The sequence below is a fragment of the Muntiacus reevesi genome, chromosome 16 (genome assembly GCF_963930625.1).
Source record: "Muntiacus reevesi chromosome 16, mMunRee1.1, whole genome shotgun sequence".
Taxonomy (NCBI): Eukaryota; Metazoa; Chordata; class Mammalia; order Artiodactyla; family Cervidae; genus Muntiacus; species Muntiacus reevesi.
This window is the reverse complement of record NC_089264.1, coordinates 16924670-16944566: the sequence shown is the minus strand read 5'-3', so window position 1 is coordinate 16944566 and position 19897 is coordinate 16924670. Positions and strand designations below refer to the sequence as shown.

At 39.9% G+C, this 19897-nt stretch overlaps 1 protein-coding gene across 5 annotated transcripts in view; it reads left to right on the top strand.

Annotated features, from left to right (window-relative positions):
• The window catches only part of SGMS2 (sphingomyelin synthase 2), a 91566-nt gene extending 80545 nt beyond the window's left edge, over positions 1–11021 (top strand). For all 5 annotated transcript variants that reach the window (XM_065907379.1, XM_065907375.1, XM_065907378.1 and 2 more), the window contains 2 exons: positions 4293–4459; positions 6227–11021. In XM_065907379.1, the coding sequence (XP_065763451.1) occupies positions 4293–4459; positions 6227–6430 (371 nt within the window). In that variant the 3' untranslated portion in view covers positions 6431–11021. The remainder of the gene's footprint in view (positions 1–4292; positions 4460–6226) is intronic.
• The last annotated feature ends 8876 nt before the right edge of the window (positions 11022–19897 follow it).

Here is a 19897-nt window from a genome sequence, read left to right as displayed (position 1 = left end):
TTAAAAAGAAACACGGAGATGAGAATGTGAAATATCTTTCCATATGTATATGCTTAATTCTCATTATGCAAAATTCTTGTGTATTCCAATAACTTTGTGGGGAAGGGGGTCTAGGATAATGTCTTGTTCATTGGAGGGAGGGGTGGGGATTGTATTTGATTTTAGCTGCCGGCACGTCCTCTTGTAAATTTCTGAGGCTTTGTGTAGTTGGGCCCATTATCTCAAAATTCTTTTGAAGTAGTGATGCTTCTTCCTCCATTTTTACCAGCTGGTCAGTATTACCCTTCATCTTCAGTTGCAAGATACCCCATCCCCATGCCAGTGTTCTCTTGGGGCCTTATCTCAATTCTGTTCACTCGCAAAGCATATCATAAGGGTCATTGGGCAGAAAGCAGGAGAAGGAGACCTCCCTTCTGTCCCCTCTACTCAGTTCTCTCCCTTCTTCTTTTAGCCATCATCAATCCAAACAGGTTTAGACCCATCAAGGTTTATCTTCCAGTGGAGCAGAGGAGAATTCTTGCCCTTAGATTGCCTGGGATATATAGGTTTTAATTCTGCTTTGAGGGCATTTTGACAAAGAGATGAGAGTCTCTATAGTAGATGAAGTCTTTTTGTTTTTTTATGGCAATTGTATATCTTCTGAATTGTTTTCTTTCTAACTGCTACATATAAGCCTTGAGTAGGGTGAACAGTCTATTAAGTGTTCGGCCTTTGTCATACGGTCTGCCTTGAAAGCAGAGGGCCTTGAGCACCTTTCCCCTCCTCTTTATATTCTTACACTGTTGGGGAAGTGGTGGAAGACAGGGACCTAGCTTTGTCTGTGCACCAGTATCTCCTTCAACTTCAGTCTTCTGAAATTTCTAATACCTAGTTGTGGGTTCTGGGTGGCGGGCAGAGCAATTTATGCTGTGTGTGGTTCTCACTGTAACTTCTGCTCTGGAAAGTTCCCATCTCTGTGTAAGGCCAGTCACTTTCCAGTTTAGAGGTTCATTTGGGTGGTAGAATCTTCTCTCTAATCTGTGTATCATAAAAACTTATAGAAGGTGAGGATGATGGCAGGGATGAGTTACAAGTTAGGAGTGAAGCTACTGTGGGTGGAAAACAAGGTAATGAAGAGAAAATACCCCATGAAACTGAGGGTCAGTTTGATAACTGAAGACCAAATGACATTACCAATAACAACGAAGAGACAGAATACTTACTCTGTGCTGGGGACTATTCTAAGCCCTTGGTGCAGATTAGCTTATTTAATCCTTGGAACCACCCCAGGAGGGAATGTTTCCCCCCATTTTTTCAGAGGAAACTTAAGCATAAGAAAAGTGAGTGAATTAGCCACAGTCCACAGTTAGTAATTGGAGGCTAACTTCAGCAGTTCCACTATCAGTTTCTTGGCTCTGTTTAGAATTTTTGGAAACCCAAGTTGTCTGATCTGGTAGAATTGCTAAGAAATAGCCTGGATGTTGGCTTATTGTTGTTCTTTTACCTCAGAGAAATAGGGCAACTTCTCTGCTTTAATAAAGGCAAGGGCAGTACGTAGACACATTTTCTTCCCCAGGTATGGTTTGGGCTTGAGATCTTTAAGCTTGTATAAGTTTACATATAGCAAGGAAAGAATTACATTCTGCTTTCTCTAAGCTTTGGTGAGAAACTAAAGGGCAAATCTGTAATACTGGATATGAACCCAACTTTAGGATCCGTTCTGTATGTAAACCAAGTATACCATGTTTAAGTCCGCTTCCTATGCAATTAGGGGAAACAGCCGCCTTCTAAATTATACCATGAGTTATCGTTATGAGTAAGCAGTGGTTCCAGTGGTTTCTTTGACCATTCCGCCTCTAGAGTTAAATGCATCATTTGTATATTTTTGCTTTCCTGACTTTTGATCATTTTGGGCACTCCTTCTTTGACATTCTGTTGTCATGAGTGGATTATCATTGGGACCTAGGCTCCTTCCTTATAAAGTTAGCCTGGAGAAATCCACCTAGCTCTTAGTACCAAATGTCTTACTAGTTGAGAAAACTTCTTCTTTCTTTTTCTTTTTCACCTTGCTACTACACAAAGTCCATTGTCTCTGGTAGTCATGGACAAGCAGGGATCGGATCCCACCACAGACAGTGGAGTTCATTAAGAATTGTGTCATCATCTCTCAGCTCAAGGTTATCCCTGGCGGTAGAATGAGAGAGCAGAGAGGATTGCCATTTTGCCATTTCTGTTTGAAAATAGTTTATATTAAATCTTTTATTTGGGTCAACCAGTGTTCTCAATTAATGAGCAGTGGTCCCAATGTAGGAGCTAGTAGGGAATCCATTTTTATGGGAGAGCAGTGCTAGGGCGTCCAGATATTCCTAAAGCCTGATTTTCAATTCTGTGAGTAGTAAAATGATTATTTGGGCCACCTCTTTACTCCCCACCTCCTTCAGCTTTGCTTCTTTGGATAAGTATTAATTGCTCAGTCATGTCCGACTCTTTGCAACCCCATGGACTGTAGCCCACCAGGCTCCTCTGTCCGTGGGATTTTCCAGGCAAGAATACTGGAGTGGGCTGCCATTTCCTCCTCTAAGCGATCTTCCTGACCCAGGGACGGAACCAGGGTCTCCTGCATTAGCAGTGAGATTCTTTACCGTCTAAGCCACCAGGGAAGCACCTCTTGTGAATAAACCAACACAAAGTAATTCTGGTTTGCTCAAGCATTTTGAACTTTTAATGTAAATAGCAGGTTACCCCTGAGGATGGGAAGGAAGCAAGGCTGGTGTGAGATTTCAGGGAAGGGTAAGGGCTGTGGTGCTGGAGAATGCATGTTTAGTGAAAGCTCCAGGTTTCTGAACGTTACTTCAGTTTTTAACATTCAGAGCCTAACAGAACAGTTATGGGGACTGGATCTGGCCCCCCCACATTATGGAAGTAAGGCTTCTCCCAGCTATAAAATTCTCGGATTCCATGAGCTATTGGCTGAAACCTAGTGGCAGCATGAAGCAAGTAAGAATTAATGAGTTGCACATTCAGAAGTAGAAAATCAGATTTTCAAATACAAATACAGTTTTATCATCTTACTGTTCCACGTTGGACCTAAAGAGCAGTAGCTATTTTATTTTTTATTTGAACCATGCCTGATTTGATGTGCCATGTAAAGTTGTGGAAATGGATCTTTTTGCTATTCAACCATTCTTCCACACTTGAAAGTAAATATCACTATAAAAATAATCGCAGTTAAATATGAAATAAATTTCAGTATTAAATTATCTTTGTGAGCTAATAAAGCTTTAAAATAGAAAAAAAAAAACAGTTATTCTAGAGAAAGAAGACTTTTTAGAAATGAGTGCTGGTTCCATTTATACCGGTGTCATTACCGCCTGTGTGGGAAGGTTGGGGGCGCAGGATCATGTTTAACTTGCGAAGGGCTTTAGTTCTCTCTTAAAGCTGATCAGTATCATGAACTTAGTGGCCTCACGAGGTAAGGCTCCAACCCATAAGTGAATTAGCAAGAATCCTTAGCTTTTACTTTGCTGTCGCTGTTAAGTCCCTAAGTCATGTCTGACTCTTTTGCGACCCCATGGACTGTGCCCCACCAGGCTCCTCTGTCCATGAGATTTCCCAGGCAAGAATGCTGGAGTGGGTTGCCATTTTCTTCTCCAGGGTATTTTCCCAGCCCTGGGATCGAACCCACATCTTCACTGCAGGTGGATTCTTCACCACTGAGCCACCTGGGAAGCCCAAGCTTTACACAGGGACTGTCTTGTAGTTGCTATTGGCAGTAACAGTATAAAATTGCTGAGAATCACAATATTGCTAGGCACCAATGCCATTTTTCTCTCCTTGCAGAAATGAAAATAAGTTTATGTCTAAGAGCTAAAATCACTCTTGCTTTCTCATCCCTCGTTTTCATAGACAATACCCTTTTCTTTTGACCTCTACCCTTTTGCTTTCCAGTGGGGTCCCTACGGGAGCCAGTAGGACCCAGTCCCAACCTAATGTGAAATATTTCTGTTCTCTTCCTTATTATTAAACTGTGTGAGCAAAACCTAAAACCTATTAAACTGTTGGTGAGCAGTGTCACCAACCTGCGCAGGGAAATGACTATTAGACCTGCTTCCAGCAGCCTCCCCTGCTCCCCCCACCCCCAACCTGGGCTGATCCTGGGCGGTTCACAGTGACTGATAACTTTGGTGATCCATTTTCTCCTCCAGTGACTTCTTGGCCTTAGAAAGACTTTTCTCAGGTCGTCAGGGTAGACTGTCATCATTCAATTCATCTCGGGGAATGCTGCTTACCTCTGTCACTTTCCTGCTCTGCAGATTCGCCTCGCCACTTCTGGTGGTATCACTTAATCTGCTGGCTGTTGAGCGCTGCCGGGATCATCTGCATTCTGGTAGCTCACGAACACTACACCGTCGACGTGATCGTTGCCTATTACATCACAACTCGGCTCTTCTGGTGGTACCATTCCATGGCCAACGAAAAGGTGAGAGCAGTGAAATTATCCTCGGATAACGTCTTTAAAGGCAGGGGACCCCTTTTCACACAGCGGGGTTTCATGTAGCTTAATGGGAGTAACTGCTGTTGCCACCTAAATGTGTGGTTGAGGTCAGTTGACTGATAGGAGTGACTGCCTCTTAAAGAATGTCACAAATATAAATCACAAGGGTAAAATCCTGTGTAATTGTAGAACACAGTGTTTTACTCATCAGGTAATGTATAGGAGAATTAAAATTGAATAAAAATTTAGGAGCCTTCTCTATAGAAGCTTTGTTGTGCAGCTAGGTGAGACACTGCTTACACTCAGAGAACGTATTTTGAGGAAAAGACACCAACTCTTTTAAAGTCAGGCAAAAATGAGTAACTAATGAATAACTGGACTTCGTACATCTTTTAGTGATACTGTGCTCTCCGACTTCCCTTGTCTTTCCTTCCTTATTTCTGCTGCCTCTTGTTCCCAGATGACTGTTTTTTCTTCTCCCTTTCATTCTGAAAGAGATGGCTCAGGTGTCATCTCTTCTGAGAAGCCTTGCCTATCTCCTGCTCTCTGCCCCTAGTCTCAAGACAGAATGATTCCTTCACTGTGTCTTCCTAGCCTTAGTGTATGTCCTTGGTGTTAATAGAGTTAGTTTGCGTGCCATGACCTACTTATCTGGGGATGTGAGGAAAAAAAGTGAAAGTGTTAGTCACTCAATTGTGTCTGACTCTGCAATGCCACGGACTGTAGCCCACCAGGCTCCTCTGTCCATGGAATTCTCCAGGCAAGAGTACTGCAGTGCGTAGCCATTCCCTTCTCCAGGGAATCTTCCCAACCCAGGGGTTGAACCTGGGTCTCCTGCTTTGCAGGCAGATTCTTTACTGTTTGAGCCTCCAGCAAAGCCCACTTATCCTGGGATAGTCTGATTATTGTCTGATACCATGTTGTCCATATTGTCTGATGCCTACAGTGTTGCAAGAGTTTGTGAACAATGAAATATGCTATTCCCCATGGATCTAGCTCCAGTTCTCAGCTAGTGTTGTGCCCACTAATAAATGCCCTTTCCACGGATTACTTCGTTTGTCCTTGTGGCCCTATTTCCTATTTCCATCTTCCTTCTTCCGGTCCCATCTAGATATCTACTGACACCACTGAACCAAAATCTTCATCTTTCTCCTTAAAGACTGTTAACCTTATGAGCTCTCCTTTCATTCTTCCACCTTCCTTGAGCCATAGATCTGACCACTCACACATCCTGAAAATTTTTCCTCCTGGAGATCTCTCATAGCCATTCCTGAGTCTCCATTCTTCCTGGAATCACAGGCAGATTTGCTTGGGCCACCAAGAGGGGAGGGGTTCGAAGGTGGAGCCAGAGTCTTGTCAGAGTTGATGCATGCGTGCTAAGTCACTTCAGTTATGTCCAACTCTTTGCGACCCCATGGACTGTAGCCTGCCAGGCTCCTCTGTCCATGGGGATTCTCCAGGCAAAAATACTGGAGTGGGTTGCCATGCCCTTCTCCAGGGGATCTTGCCAACCCAGGGATCGAACCTGTGTTTCTTATGTCTCCTTCGTTGGCAGGCAGGTTCTTTATCGCTAACACCACCTGGAAAGCCCTATCAGAGTTGGGGAAAGGAGCAAAGATGACTGTTGTCTTGTGATCCAGATTCTGCTGCTTTCCCTGTTCAGTTATAGCAAATGACAGCTTGATTAAGAAGCAAAGCAGGATGCAAATCGTGAGAAATATGTCCCGTTTTCCTGTTCTTTACCTTTTACAGAACTTGAAGGTCTCTTCACAGACTAATTTCTTGTCTCGAGCATGGTGGTTCCCCATCTTTTATTTTTTTGAGAAAAATGTACAAGGCTCGATCCCTTGCTGCTTCTCCTGGCCTCTGTCGTGGCCTCCTGGATGCTTCAAATCATCTTGCAAGAAGTACTCACGGGTTCAGAAGATCGGGGAAGATAATGAGAAATCTACCTGAGGAGCAGAGCAGAGGCATCGGCTCTTACACCAAAAGAGTTATCGCTGTAACCAAAGGTATAGTTTTGATTTTTATTTTAGGAGAACTGATCACTAAAGGAAGAAGCGGACCAAGTTTTGTGCAAGTGATTAGAAAGATGAACGAAGTATTACCCTTTGACTGTTTTTTTTTTTTTTTTTTTTTTATTCATCCTGAGAGTTATATTCTCCTTCGGCTCTTCATTCATTGGTGACAAGCCCTCCACCTGGGATTTTACTAATGAGCTTGTTAAAGAGGTGCCAAAGAACATACTACTCCTTCCTTATTCTTTCTCCAGGAAAGCTCTCTACTTCAGAATGTTTTCAGGATTTTTTTTTTTTCCCTCCAAGGTCAAAAGAATTTGTTAAAGTTTTAAATAAATAAAAATATCTGGATGTAGACAGCTACTGTGTAAATAAAATCTCCAAATGTTGAGAGTGGTTTTTAGCATCAGGCTTCTCAGCCGTGGGTTGTGAGTGAACTCTGGGCGAACCTTCTTTCCGCCCTGCCTGAGGGGAGGTCAGGGTCAGGCCCGGGAATACGTGCTGCTGCTACCGGCCAATGTACCACGTGTCACTTTCACTTTATCTTTTTTTTTAACTGATAATTTTATAACTTAAAAAGTGAACTCAGTCATTATAGAAGTATTTGAGACACCCCAGAGATTTCACATGTGTGTAAATATTTCATTTTGAGCTTCCCTATGACGGACATCCAGGAGACATGGGGCTGTGTTTGCGAATGCGGGGGGCTTGTTCTCCACCTGGTAAATTCACCCCTGTACCCCCCAAGGCAGTCAGCGGTGTAGCACAGGCTGAACACACACAGGTGTGTGAACTCACACTCCTGGCCTGTGGGCAACAAGCCTGTGTTTTTCGCCCAGGTCACACACACCCTGGGTGAGATCTGTCATAGAGCTGTGAATTGGAACTCAGAAATCCAATTGGTCACATGTCACTGAAAACCATTTCTTCCTAAGTTCCATTGTGCTTTATGGAAGAAACAAGATGGAGTCCAAAAGTTTATCGCATCCTTGCCTTTTAGCAAGAGACTCGTTTCTTATGTACTGGTCCTCAGGACACATACCGCAGTTGAGTAATTTTACTTTGACCCTGAAATTATACCACGGTGCTGCACTGTAATCTGCGGTTGGAATGGGTGTGTTAGATGGTGACGGCTACTCAGTAAAGCGGGGTAGTTGTTTCTGAAGTTCTTTCAGGTGATGTAAAAAAAACAAAAAAACAAGATGGATTTTTAAAAAATCCGGCCAGATTCAGTGCATTGTTTAATGCTGTTGAATCTTTTGGATAATTCTTGGCTTGATTTCTTTAAACTTCTAGTAATCATGGAAAAAATTTAAGGTTACAAAATCATCAACACTAGTCAGAGAGGGGAGAAGTCAGTATGGGTAGCAGGAGGCAGTTACATTTATATTGATGGTGAAGATTTCTCCCCACTTAGAATGAAAACCATCCCTAAGTTTGTCATTGCAAATGAGTCAGCCTTGACTCGGTACACAAAATTGAACTTTAACTTGTCTAAAAGAAGCACAAAACAATTCTGTTCAGAAGGGTCATCATCCTTTGGTGCTAAAATTCTGTGTATGTTTTCAGTATGATTCTTTCTGTAAAAGAGAAACACTAAAGGTTGAATCAGAAGGCAAAAAGACTAACCTACTTATTTAAAACACGAATTGAAACCCTGTACATCCTTGGCAGGTTTTGAAATGCAAGAAGTCTTTCCAGTATTTATTATTAAGTCAATAAGAACCATATCTACAGCTTACATGGTGTATTTAGCTATAATTCTACATGATTTTCACTTATTTTCATTTGTTAAATATTGATGCTTGCGATAAGACAATGTATTCTACTTGAAAATACTGATTTTAAATTTCTCCTGTCTAATTGTGAGGAAAAGTGTCTGACATGGAAACTTGAGCTTTGTTCTCTTAACACTGATATATTCCTTGAGCCTCGAATTCAAATAAAACAACCTGATATACCTTAGAGCCTCATTCAGCTACATCTGGTATAACCCACTCTTTTTCAAATTAAGCGAGGAAAGATGTTTAAGCTTTAAAAATCATGGTGTATTGATTATTGGACAACCTTGAAAACAGTATAAACTTTGCATTTTAGTCAAGTAATCCAGTTTTTTTTTTTTTTTTAAAATACCATCACCTTTTGAAGAACTTTAAAAACATCTCTGACCCCATGTTTGGACACTACTGCTCCCATGCTGTTTACATGTATATGCCATTGCTCTTTAATAAATGCTGTGGAAGCATGCGGCATGAAAATAAAGGGAGAATTTCTAGAGTTTCTAGTCCCATCAGAGTTTCTAGATGGGAAAACAGAAAGCAAAACCCATTTACATTTAGGAAAGCAAACTTGAGGTCCAACCCAATATGCCACTTGGGGATATAAAACGTAAGCAATTATTAGACTTACTGTGGTGATAATTTCACAATATGTACAAATAAATCATTACATTGTAAACCTAAAATTAATATAATGTTTTATGTCAGTTATACCTTGATTGAAAAAAACATAATTACAAGCTTGCCTTTTGAAACAACATAAGGTCTTATCTATTATCCCTGTTTTTGTAAGCCAGTGCCCTGGTTTGAAGCTTTTTCTGTGATTAAGTCCTTGGTGCAATATTTCTCTAATATATAATTTCTATGAATGATGCCACATTTTTAAAAAGATCTTTCAAGTGAAAATGAGTTCCTTTCAGATTCTTTTTTTTTTTTTAGTTCCTACACTAGCTCTGAAAATAAAGTCTTCTTACCCACTCAGTTCCACCCAAGGTAATTTGGAATTTGGTATTTAATTTCCTGGCATCTTGGGAGACAAGTTTTGCTATGGAAGGTGGGAAGGCGGTTGTGATGAGCTGGTGGATGGATGACAGTGCATGAGATTCTTTGCTGTCCCGCAGTGCCCCCTTGTGGAAATATGTTATATGACTTGGAACACAAAATAGACACAAGTGTATTTCCAAGGTTTTAAAGGCATTTTAAAATTATTATTTTTACCAGTAATATGAAAGCATCATGCAAAAGTAATTATCTTTTTCAAAAAGAATTATTTTAAAGGCATTTTAAGCCTTTTCCAAAGGGAAAATGTGCTTAGATCACAGGGATTATAATTCTAGTCTTTTATCCATCTGATCAAAGAAAATTTGCAGACCATTTTTACCTCTCACTATCACAATCATTAATGTCTCCCTTTATAATTCCCTATATTTTGTTTACCTTGAAACACCAAGTTGGCCGTCTTTCTCGTGTGTTTTTTTTTTTTTACATGCTAGAATTCATGCAGTTACTTTTTTGAGAGTTAACATCTTGTTCCTTGAATATTTTGAATATTTCTCTTAAAATTCTTTTATGTTGTTGACTTTGTTTTGCGCTGTAAAGCTGATTTCAAATATAAGCCAGTCTTAACACACTCACTCCTGTAGTGTAAGGAAGTGTGAGAAGGAATTTCTTAATAAATGAGTTTACATGTTTAAATTGGACATATTATAATTAATATGCCATATGTTGAAGGCTTTTCTATTTGTATGTATAAAGAGTCCTTTTTTAATGTCATTGTGTTGCAATAATTTAACTCCTTTGACTTACTTGCTAAAAATATTTCTTCTATTAAGAAGTGCTCTTGACTTCAATACCTAAACACTGAAAATCATGTGGAAAGGTACCCAAAGATAAGTTTTTATACAGATACACACCTTGTAAGTTCTGATTGATTTTGTTACTCATTAATCTAACTTGTTCTGAATGAATCATGAATAAGAATAGTTCTTTATTGTGCATTTATTTAAAACTGTCCTCTAAAAGAAAAAGAAGCTATAAGCTAATCTAATTGCCAAGTTGGAATTCATTTATTTAGTTTACCTCCTATGCAATGATTAATGCTGCAAAATGTATGGTTATGTTATACTATATTCACAAAAGAAATATTATTACAAGGTTTGAGAGGTAGCCAGTTGCATCTTTTGGAAATTTGCTGTACTGTTTCAATGTGTTAAGTGCCTTGTTGTAAAGTAAAATTCTAAGTCTAGAATTCATTATTTTCCTGACATATATTTTTCATTATGATGTATACTGTATATTATTGTAATAGTTTTATTAAATGCTTATGTTTTAATTAAATATGTAAATTTCAGAAACTCTTTTCTCCTACCCACTGGTACCTTAATCATTGGTCTGTCATACAGATTTGAATTCAGGTTCTTTTTTTCAAAAGGGGAAATTCTCTTAGATTAGAAATATGTTTTCCAGACTTGTGCTTTTGTGTTTGTAAAAACATTTCAGGAGGAATTTGGACATGTTAACTATAGTTTGTACTTCAAAATGCCATTTTACATTTACATTTTAAGTGCCTAATTGTTAGTTAAAACTAATTTATGTTTCTATTCTTAAAAAGAATGTCTACTTGGTTTCTAATCTCTTTGGCTTTGCTTAAAAAAAAAAAAAAGCAAGAGCCTATACTTTGTATTTACCCAATAAACCACCGTGACATCAACAATCTTTTCAAAATTAGTATTATGGGTTTTCTTCAATTAAAACAGATTATTGCTTTCTTTAAATGTTTGTAAAAATTATTTAGTTTTAAGTAGTTATTAAAACCACAGGAGGGTTATTTTCTTCAAGCACTATTTTTAAAATAAGCTGATAACAGCATACTAATTAAACTGGAGTGTGTTATTTTCCTGCCCTTGAATTTAAGGTGAGAAATGATTCACAACAGTATAAGGTCATTCGTGGAGAGGTATAAAATCAGTTCCCTGCTCCATAATTCAGATTCTCATTGTTCACAGAGGAACAAAATCATAATTCAGACTCTCATTGTTCAGAGTAAAAAATAACAAGATGATAAATCATTAATTCTTCAAGAAAAGCAGAGTCCTTTCTGTTGCTCAGTTCTGAAACTCTCACCCTCTTCTTTCACAAAGTGAGCCCCAGGGTAAAGCCCTTAGCCAGAGTTCAGTAGTCACGGCAACAGTGGTTTGCTTTAAGTTGTTTTTGGGCCCCCTGATAAAAGATGAAGGCAGGACCCTCAAAGTACCTCAGTGGGATGAGGGGACAAGGGTTAAGATAATATGGTTCAGAGGTCAAATTGTTGGATAATTCAGGATTCTTTGGATTATCTGGAGATGATAGAGTGAGTCTAAATCACAATAATCTTTTGTCACCTCCACCCCAGTTTTGGATGAAAAACTTGTTTCATCCTTCTGTTTGAAATATTGGCTTGCTGATTTTGCTGGCCAGAGCCTCAAAGATTGCCTTTTTTTTTTAATCTAGAATGCATTATACAAGGAACTAATGTGATGTTTGACAAACCTTGACACCTAACTTTTCCTTAAAAATTTTTTTGTTTTAGGCCGCACGTGGCTTTTCTCCGGTTGCAGAGAGCAGAGGCTGCTCTCGTTGTGGCACATAAGCCTCTGATTGCGGTGTGGCTTCTCCTCTTGCTGAGCACGAGCTCTAGGCTGAGGGCTCAGTAGCCGTGGCCCACGGGCCCAGTTGCCCCGTGGTATGTGGGATCTTCCTGGACCAGGGATCGAACCCATGTCCCCTGCGTTGGCAGGAGGACTCTCAACCCTGGACCACCAGAAAAGTCCTTACATTTCGTTTTCTTCTAATAAAATATATAAGACTATCAGAAGCATAACACTAGATTACTCACCTAATCATGAGGAATAATGTGTGTTAGAATAGTGGATTATGCAGTACTGTGTGCCTAAAGCATATTTGATTTATATGTGGCAGATGTAGAATGAGGCATCTCATTTTACAGTTTTTATGCTTGGCATACATCTTGAATCGTTACAAAATCCCACAAGGTAGACAAGCAAAGAGTTGGTGACCTCGTTTTGTGAGATGAAAGAGCTAAGAAGTGTTACAGCTGGAACCTGAATCTTGTTTTCTGTTTTTCTGCCTCCCTGTGATAATTACTATGGTTACCATCACTGTTCAGAGGTCTTGTTTTTGTAGTTGTTGTTGCTTGTTTTTAGAAAAGTTTATTCTCTTATTAGCCAATTCGTTTGTTGAGAGGGAAACTGATCCTTGGAACAAGTTCTTTGTCAGATGCAGCTGATTTTTCTCATAGTTTGGATTTACTACATTTCAGAAGGGGAGAAGAGAACTCTTCTAGTGCAAAATGGCCTTGAAAACAAAGGAATGGCTGGGTTTGAGCTTACCAATTTGTTACAATAAAACAAAGTTATTACAAGTATCCCTTATAGGATGCTAAAGCTAAATCACTTGAGTTGTGTCCAATTCTGCAATCGCATGGACTATAGCCCACCAGGCTCCGCTGTCCACGGGATTCTCCAGGCAAAAATATTGGAGTGCGTTGCCATTTCCTCCAATAGAACATAATTACTGTCATGCACCTTAGCCTTACACAGGTTGCGGGGGCGTTGGCTGGGGAGTGCATATGACTTTATCTCTAAATGTGACTCTCAGGGATTAGTCTCGAGGGGAAATCAAAAGGAGGAAGCGATACAGTGACCTGCTTTCAAAGGACAGCAAAGCTCCGAGGAAATGGAACGGAGTCTTGGGACACATAGTCTGGGTTGATTCTGGGCTCCCCAAGCGACCAAAGTGAAGCCATAGGATTGTTTGGCCCTAGTGTGAACTGGTGAGTTCTCCGTACTAAAAATCTGTCCAACACATGTGCTTGCATCCGACCAAGTGTCTGAGCACACTTTACCTCAGTTCTTGTATCCAAGAAGTTACCTCTTTCTCTACCTAAGTGCCTTTAAGCTACCATGGATCAGGCATTGCAAGTTGGTGTCCTCATGTTTAACACCAGGCAAATCTCATTATGCTCCTTTTACGCTTGAAGGAATTCTGACTTAGAGAGATAAATGGGGCAAGGAGCCCTGCTGATCGGCACGTGACTGCCCAAAGCCCGTAATTTTCCCATTGCACCAGTGGGATGGAAGAACCACCCCACGCGGGAGGAATGAAGGAGAAGAAGAATGGCCTCTTGCAGAAATCTTTTGACAACCGAGTTTTGTGTTGTTGAGAGCAAAGTAAAGGAGTGTGTGACCTTTAACTCTGTAAGATGCTATGACCCACATTCTGCAGATGTCCTGTCTCCACGTTAACTCTAGTCCTTTCATCTATATGTTCTTTTCCTCTTTATAACCCCATGCCCTGTAACCGATGTGCAATGATAGCATCTTCCCTCTCCCCTCATCACACACACACCTGCCTCTGGCAGATGGCAGGACCCGGGGTCTGCAAGGAGACTCACCCCCAGAGCACACACCCCTGGGTCCCCAGGCACACAGGGCTTGGCAGGGAGGAAGCGATACTTTTTGAACATATTTTTGAACATACTTTGTATTACATCTGGTCAATTTCCCAGTCCTTGGTTTGAAGGGAATGCTTACATTTGACACCAGGGGAAAGACATTTCCCTGATGTCCTAGTCATTTAAGCTGTTTTAACAAAATACCATAAACTGAGTAGCTTAAACAACAAACACGTCTCCTGGTTCTGGAGGTTGGGAAGTCGGAGGCCAGGGTGCCAGCATGGTCAGTTTCTGGTGAGGCCCGACTTCCCTGTTTCCTCTCACGTGGGACATGGCACGTAGAGAGAGCTCTGATCTCCTTTCTTCTAAGGACCCTCCTTTCATTACCCTTCTGACCTCCTCTAAACCCAATAACCTCCCAAAGACCACACCTTTGAATACGGTCCTCTAGAGGTTAGTATTTCAACATGATGGATTTTTTTTTTTTTTTTTTTGGTGGGTGGGGGGGGACACAAACATGTAGTTCGTAACATATGGGTTTCTTGATTTTATACAAATACATTTTTTAAAAGCAACGTGCACATTTTATAAACTATGAAGCTCTTTGGGCCCCGAGTCTCTGATCTGTGAGCCTATTGATGGATGCAAGACACTTCCCCCTGCTTCAGGGAGCAGCGCCCTCTGTCCTGGCCAGGCTGCTCTCATCCTGGTCTGCTGCGCTGCAGCGCCCCATCCAACCACGAGAGGTGCTTCCCCAGACAGCCTGTCACCTGTCTGCTGAGGAAGGCAGGGGACACGGTGGCCCTGTGCTCCCTGGGTTTGAATCTCGCTGCTTCCAGCACTGGCTGAGGTGAAGACCTGAAACAAGAAACCTCTGCGCCTCAGTTTCTTTATCTGTGGGATGGAAATCATAACAGTCCCTGTCTCTCAGAACAGTTGAAAGAAATGACAGAGGTTGTGATAGGGTACACATTCAGAGTTAGCCAAATGCAGTTAAATCTTTTAGGTAGAGTAGTTCTAGCTCTGAAATTATTCGTGTATATCCAGATCTTGCTTGTCCTGAAAGTTCAGCAGAAGTCTCGTCTCCTGAAAGTTTTGCCTTACTTCTCTGAATCTGAATCCCTCCCTAAAAGATACATACAAAAAAATTGTTAAAATGTGAGATACACTCACTGGTTTAAGATCTTAAAAGACAAGCCCTGTTAATATATCAAATTAAAGTTCCTTCAGAGAAAGAATTGTCTTAGTATTCATCCCAGTGTCTAATAAAGTTCTGACCACAGGAAGTATTTGTTGAATATTTTTCTACCTCCTAACATCATGTTGCAGATTGGAGGTAATGTATAGTAAAGCAGTGGATACTACCTGATTATATACATCTATTATATATTAGACATATATAATAATGCCTAATTAGAAAATAAACTTCATGGAATTTTAAAATTTTATTGGAAGTTTTAGAATTTTTAAACTGCAAGAATTTAATAATTTTCTACTTAATATAAGATACATATGTTTGTCATGCTGTACTTGCTTTTTGGATTTCAGTTGAGAACAATGTCAGATGCTTGAGCTTATATTTCTAAAGTCCCCACTCCACCTACCTTCCCCACATTTACCACACTAGATAAAAACAAGCCCCCTGTGTTTATTCCGGTATAATTTTAATAGAAATCGGAAATAAACTAGGTATTTCTTAACAGGATTGGACTAACATTGTGACATACCTGTAGTCTTGGTTTCATCTCTGCCCCTTTAGAGAACAGTCAAAATGATTCTATTAAAACATCAGTGTTAAATAAGAGCAGATTAGTAAACCAAAAACACAGTGTGATGCCATTGATGGGGCAGCAGGGGGAATCTATGTAGGCATATGAGTAATCCCAGAGGAAATACATCCCACTTTTCACAAAGATTCTCTCTCAGTGGTAGAAGGACAAAGTGCATGAGTGTATGTGTGTGTATATTTGTGTATGTACTTTGTTCTATTGGTACTTTGGTCTTAGTACCAATCTATTTCTTGGTATTTATCTTACTGAAATAATCATAGGTATATATATCACATTATTGTTCATAATAGCAACAAAATAAAAAATAGCTTATGTTGACAATAGGATATTGGTCAGATAAATTTTGAAATATTCCTAAACAAGGAACAAGATTTTTATAAGTCCAGAAGTCAGCAGATAATGGCCTGCAGAATAAGTCCAGCTGGTTGCCTCTTTTACTGAAATATGGCCATGACCATTTATTTATTGCCTATGGCTACTATCTGGCTCCCACAGCACAACTGTAGAGTTGTGACAGAGATCAAATTGCCAAGAAAACCAAAAACATTTACTGTTTGGTCCTTTACAGGACACCGTTGCTGAATCATTGGGCTAGAAGAGAGTAATTAAAAATAATTTGTGGGAGAACATGAAAAATGTTAATGACATATACATATTTATTTATAAAGATGAAAAATATCATAGATATATGAATTAAAAGACTGGAAGGATACGTACAGAAATATAATAAATTAACCCTAGGTGGAAAAGATAAAAAGATTATTATTTTCTCCTTTACAGTTTCTTGCAGTTTCAAATTTTCTACAAAACTATGTATTGCCATTTTTAAAATCAGAATGAAACTATCGACTTTCAAATATCTGATTTGCTGTAAGTATGTTCTTGCCTAAAGAAAAGAGTAGGTAACCTTTCAAGTGAAAGTTGCTCAGTCGTGTCCGACTCTTTGCGACCCCATGGGCTGTATAGTCTGTAGAATTCTCTAGACCAGAATACTGGAGTGGGTAGCCGTTCCCTTCCCCAGGGGATCTTCCAACCCAGGGATCGAACCTAGGTCTCCCACATTGCAGGTGGATTCTTTACCCACTCGTGTCCCTCCTAAAACATGATTCTACACGAGATTTAGAAACTTAGAAGCTTCATTATTAGCCAAAGCATGCTGACTGCCACCAGGAAGTGAAAGCCCTATGCTGTGTTGAGGCAAAGGGCTTATACTTGACCTTGGGGATGCACTTTCTTTCAGGTTTTATTAACTAAACATGTTATTAATCAAGGGCTAAGTTCAAGGTCCTGACAATCTACTTAAGAGGGCGAATCTTAGGAACCGGAGGCATTTTAGAGCCTTGGATTAAGCTCCCTCATTTTACAGTGAAGACAGAAAGGTTAACAACTTGTCCACGCAGCCCGTTTAGATCTAGGCAGGCTCTATGCTGATTTCTGCAAAATAAATGGAAGTAAATGAGGGAGAAAAGAGGAACAGGGATTCCAGCTGGCTTTGGCTTACATAAAATTCAAAGTCCACAGTCTGTAACCATATGGCCAGGCTAATTAAATTAAGGTTATGTTTATTTTCTTTAAGAGGAATGTTACTATTTAACCACTTTCTTTCCTATCTCTATTTACATACTAAAGTACTGGTCACTCTTGTTATAACAGTACATCACATAACGTTTCTTGGGCATGCATTTCACAATAGGTAGATAAGTCTTCTTACTTCACCTGTGTCTTTTCTTTCCAAGATACTGGATTTCATTTTTTTTTTTTAATTTGTTTTACTGAGACAAAATTTACCTTCAGTGAAAAGTACAGTTCAGTTTTGACAAATGTGTATGCCCAAGGTAACCAACACCCCAATCAAGACATAAAACATTTCTACCTCACCCCCTGGAAAAGTGTTTCATGTCCCTTTCTCAGTCAGTCCTGCCCTCTGCCCTGATTTATATCACCATGAGTTAGGTGTGCCTTTCTAGAACTTGTTATAAATGAGTTCTTTCAGTATGCAGTCTTTTATGTCTGGCTCTTTCACTCAGAATAGTTTTTTTTTTTTTTTTAGAATCATCATGCTGTGGGGTGTACCATAGGTTATTCCTTTTTACTGATGAGTAGTAGTCTATTTTGGGCTTCCCTGGTGGCTCAGACGATAAAGCATCTACCTGCAATGCAGGAGACCCAGGTTCTATCTCTGGGCCAGGAAGATCCCTTGGAGAAGCAAATGACTCCAGTATTCTCACCTGGAGAATCCCATGGACAGAGGAGCCTGGTGGGCTACAGTCCACAGGGTTGCAAAGAGTCAGACACAACTGAGCAACTAAGTACAGTAGTCTATTTTACAAAGAGATGGAATCCTCCTCCTCTTCTTTGAAGGATATCTGGACATCTGTACCAGTTTGGGCATTAAACAAAAATATATGTTCCGATCCTACTTTAAAAAGTTTTGAGAATTGGATTTTGTTACTATTGAGATTCTGCCTTCTATCAATACTTCTCAGGGTCCTCCCTCCCCTCATCTCCTCTCTAGGAAAATCATAATACATTCAACTAAAGAAGAATGATACAGGTAATATTGAAGATGGGCCAGTTTATTTATTCATCATACAAGTCTGAAAGGCTGAATATAGAAAACAAGTTAATATACTGGCCAGTCTCACAATCTAATTTTGAAAAAGGCAGGTAAAGTTGCAAGAGGTGAAAAAGGAAGGCAATACCACTAACCTGTAGAGTCAGGGCCCAGAGATAATTATTACTATTACAGCTTGTACTCATTGAGACTGAACTAAAAGCTAGACATTGTGCTAATTACTTCATGTAATCCTTACACTTGATGTAGGCACATTGGTTAACCCAGTTTCCTGTAGGGCAAATGGACGCTCAGAGAATGTGCACAGAAGCACCTATATACTATATGTGGAAGTATGCATGAAGGAGTATATATGAAGCAAATCATAGGAACTTAAAGGAAATGAAGGAATTAATTTTTAAATGGCTAGTAGAGTTGTGCAACTAAATAATATAGTTAGCATTTCAACTTTTCCTTTCATTAGCATTTTGCAAACTCTTCTTAAGCCATAAGCTCTCTCTGTTCATGCTCACTGACTCTGGATGGGTATCCAGTGTAGCATTTACCTCCCAGGGAATTACAAGCCAGCTGGACAATTGTAGTTTTACAAATAGAGTAATTTAACACCTCTCTTTTAAAGATTTAACACCACTCTTGATAACAAAATAATAGTACTTAGATATTTTGGATATACTGTTACCAACAATTCTGGCTGAAATCCAGCAAGAAGGATTCCAGTGGGAAGGTGAGTGGTTTAAATGATCTTTGGGGATTCTATTTAAAAATGTTTCCCTTAATACTCCTCTCCTCTTCCTTTCCCTCTCTCCTCACCCCGAAAGATCTTTTGGTATTCCTTTCCTTTACTGCCACTGATTGTTATATTATTCCTCTATTTAAAATAGGATTGATGATGCAGAAAGTATTCCTTTTTCTGACAAGAAAGGCCTGAATATCATTTGGGAAAATTCATCCTTAAGAAGCACTGGGTGAGGTATATGTTTCATGTTAAAATAATTTATCCATAGTATGTATTATGAACAAGGTCCCTTTCTGAATTAGTTTGCAAGGGCTGCCATAACAAAGTACTCCAGACTTATCTCCTTAAAGTTCTGGAGGTTAGAAATCTAAGAATCAAGGTGTTGGTAGAGTTGATCTCTTCTGAGTCCTTTCTCCCTGTCTTGTAGATGGCCATCTTCCTCCTGTGTTTTCCCGTGGTCTTCCCTCTGTGTCTGTCGCTTCCTAACCTCTTCTTCTTCGTACCGGGTTAGGGTCCACTTACCTGACCTCATCTTACTCTACCTTTTTAAAGGCCCTGTCTCCAAATACAGTCACATTCTGAGGTACTCGGGGCTACGACTTCAATACATGAAATTTCAGGTGAACACAATTCGGCCCATAATACTTCCTATCTGCATCACAGAAATAAGAGACGTAGGAAAACAACGTGAATGTAATTATGTCCTGTGTAATGTCAGAGAAAAGGGAGGAGCCATGATTACGGAAAATTAAAGACAGACTTCGAAAGCATTACACAATTCTTAATATGTCAACCTCAGCATTTCTGGTTCTGTATCATAGCGAGAACGATACTGTCACCCCTCCTCGCCCAATCTGCTTTTTATATTGTTAGTTACTTAAACCCTCCAAGCAAATTTCTGGATTAGGTCTCGTGCTTTACCTCTGCCACACGCTGAAAAGCACGCTGAGCTTTCACTTTCCGCACAAAAGAGATATTACCACTGTCTACCGCAAGTTCTAAGCGCTTTACTCCATCACCCGCCCTCCCCCACCCGTCCTTTCAGAGCGTTGGTCACCTACATCTACAAATTCT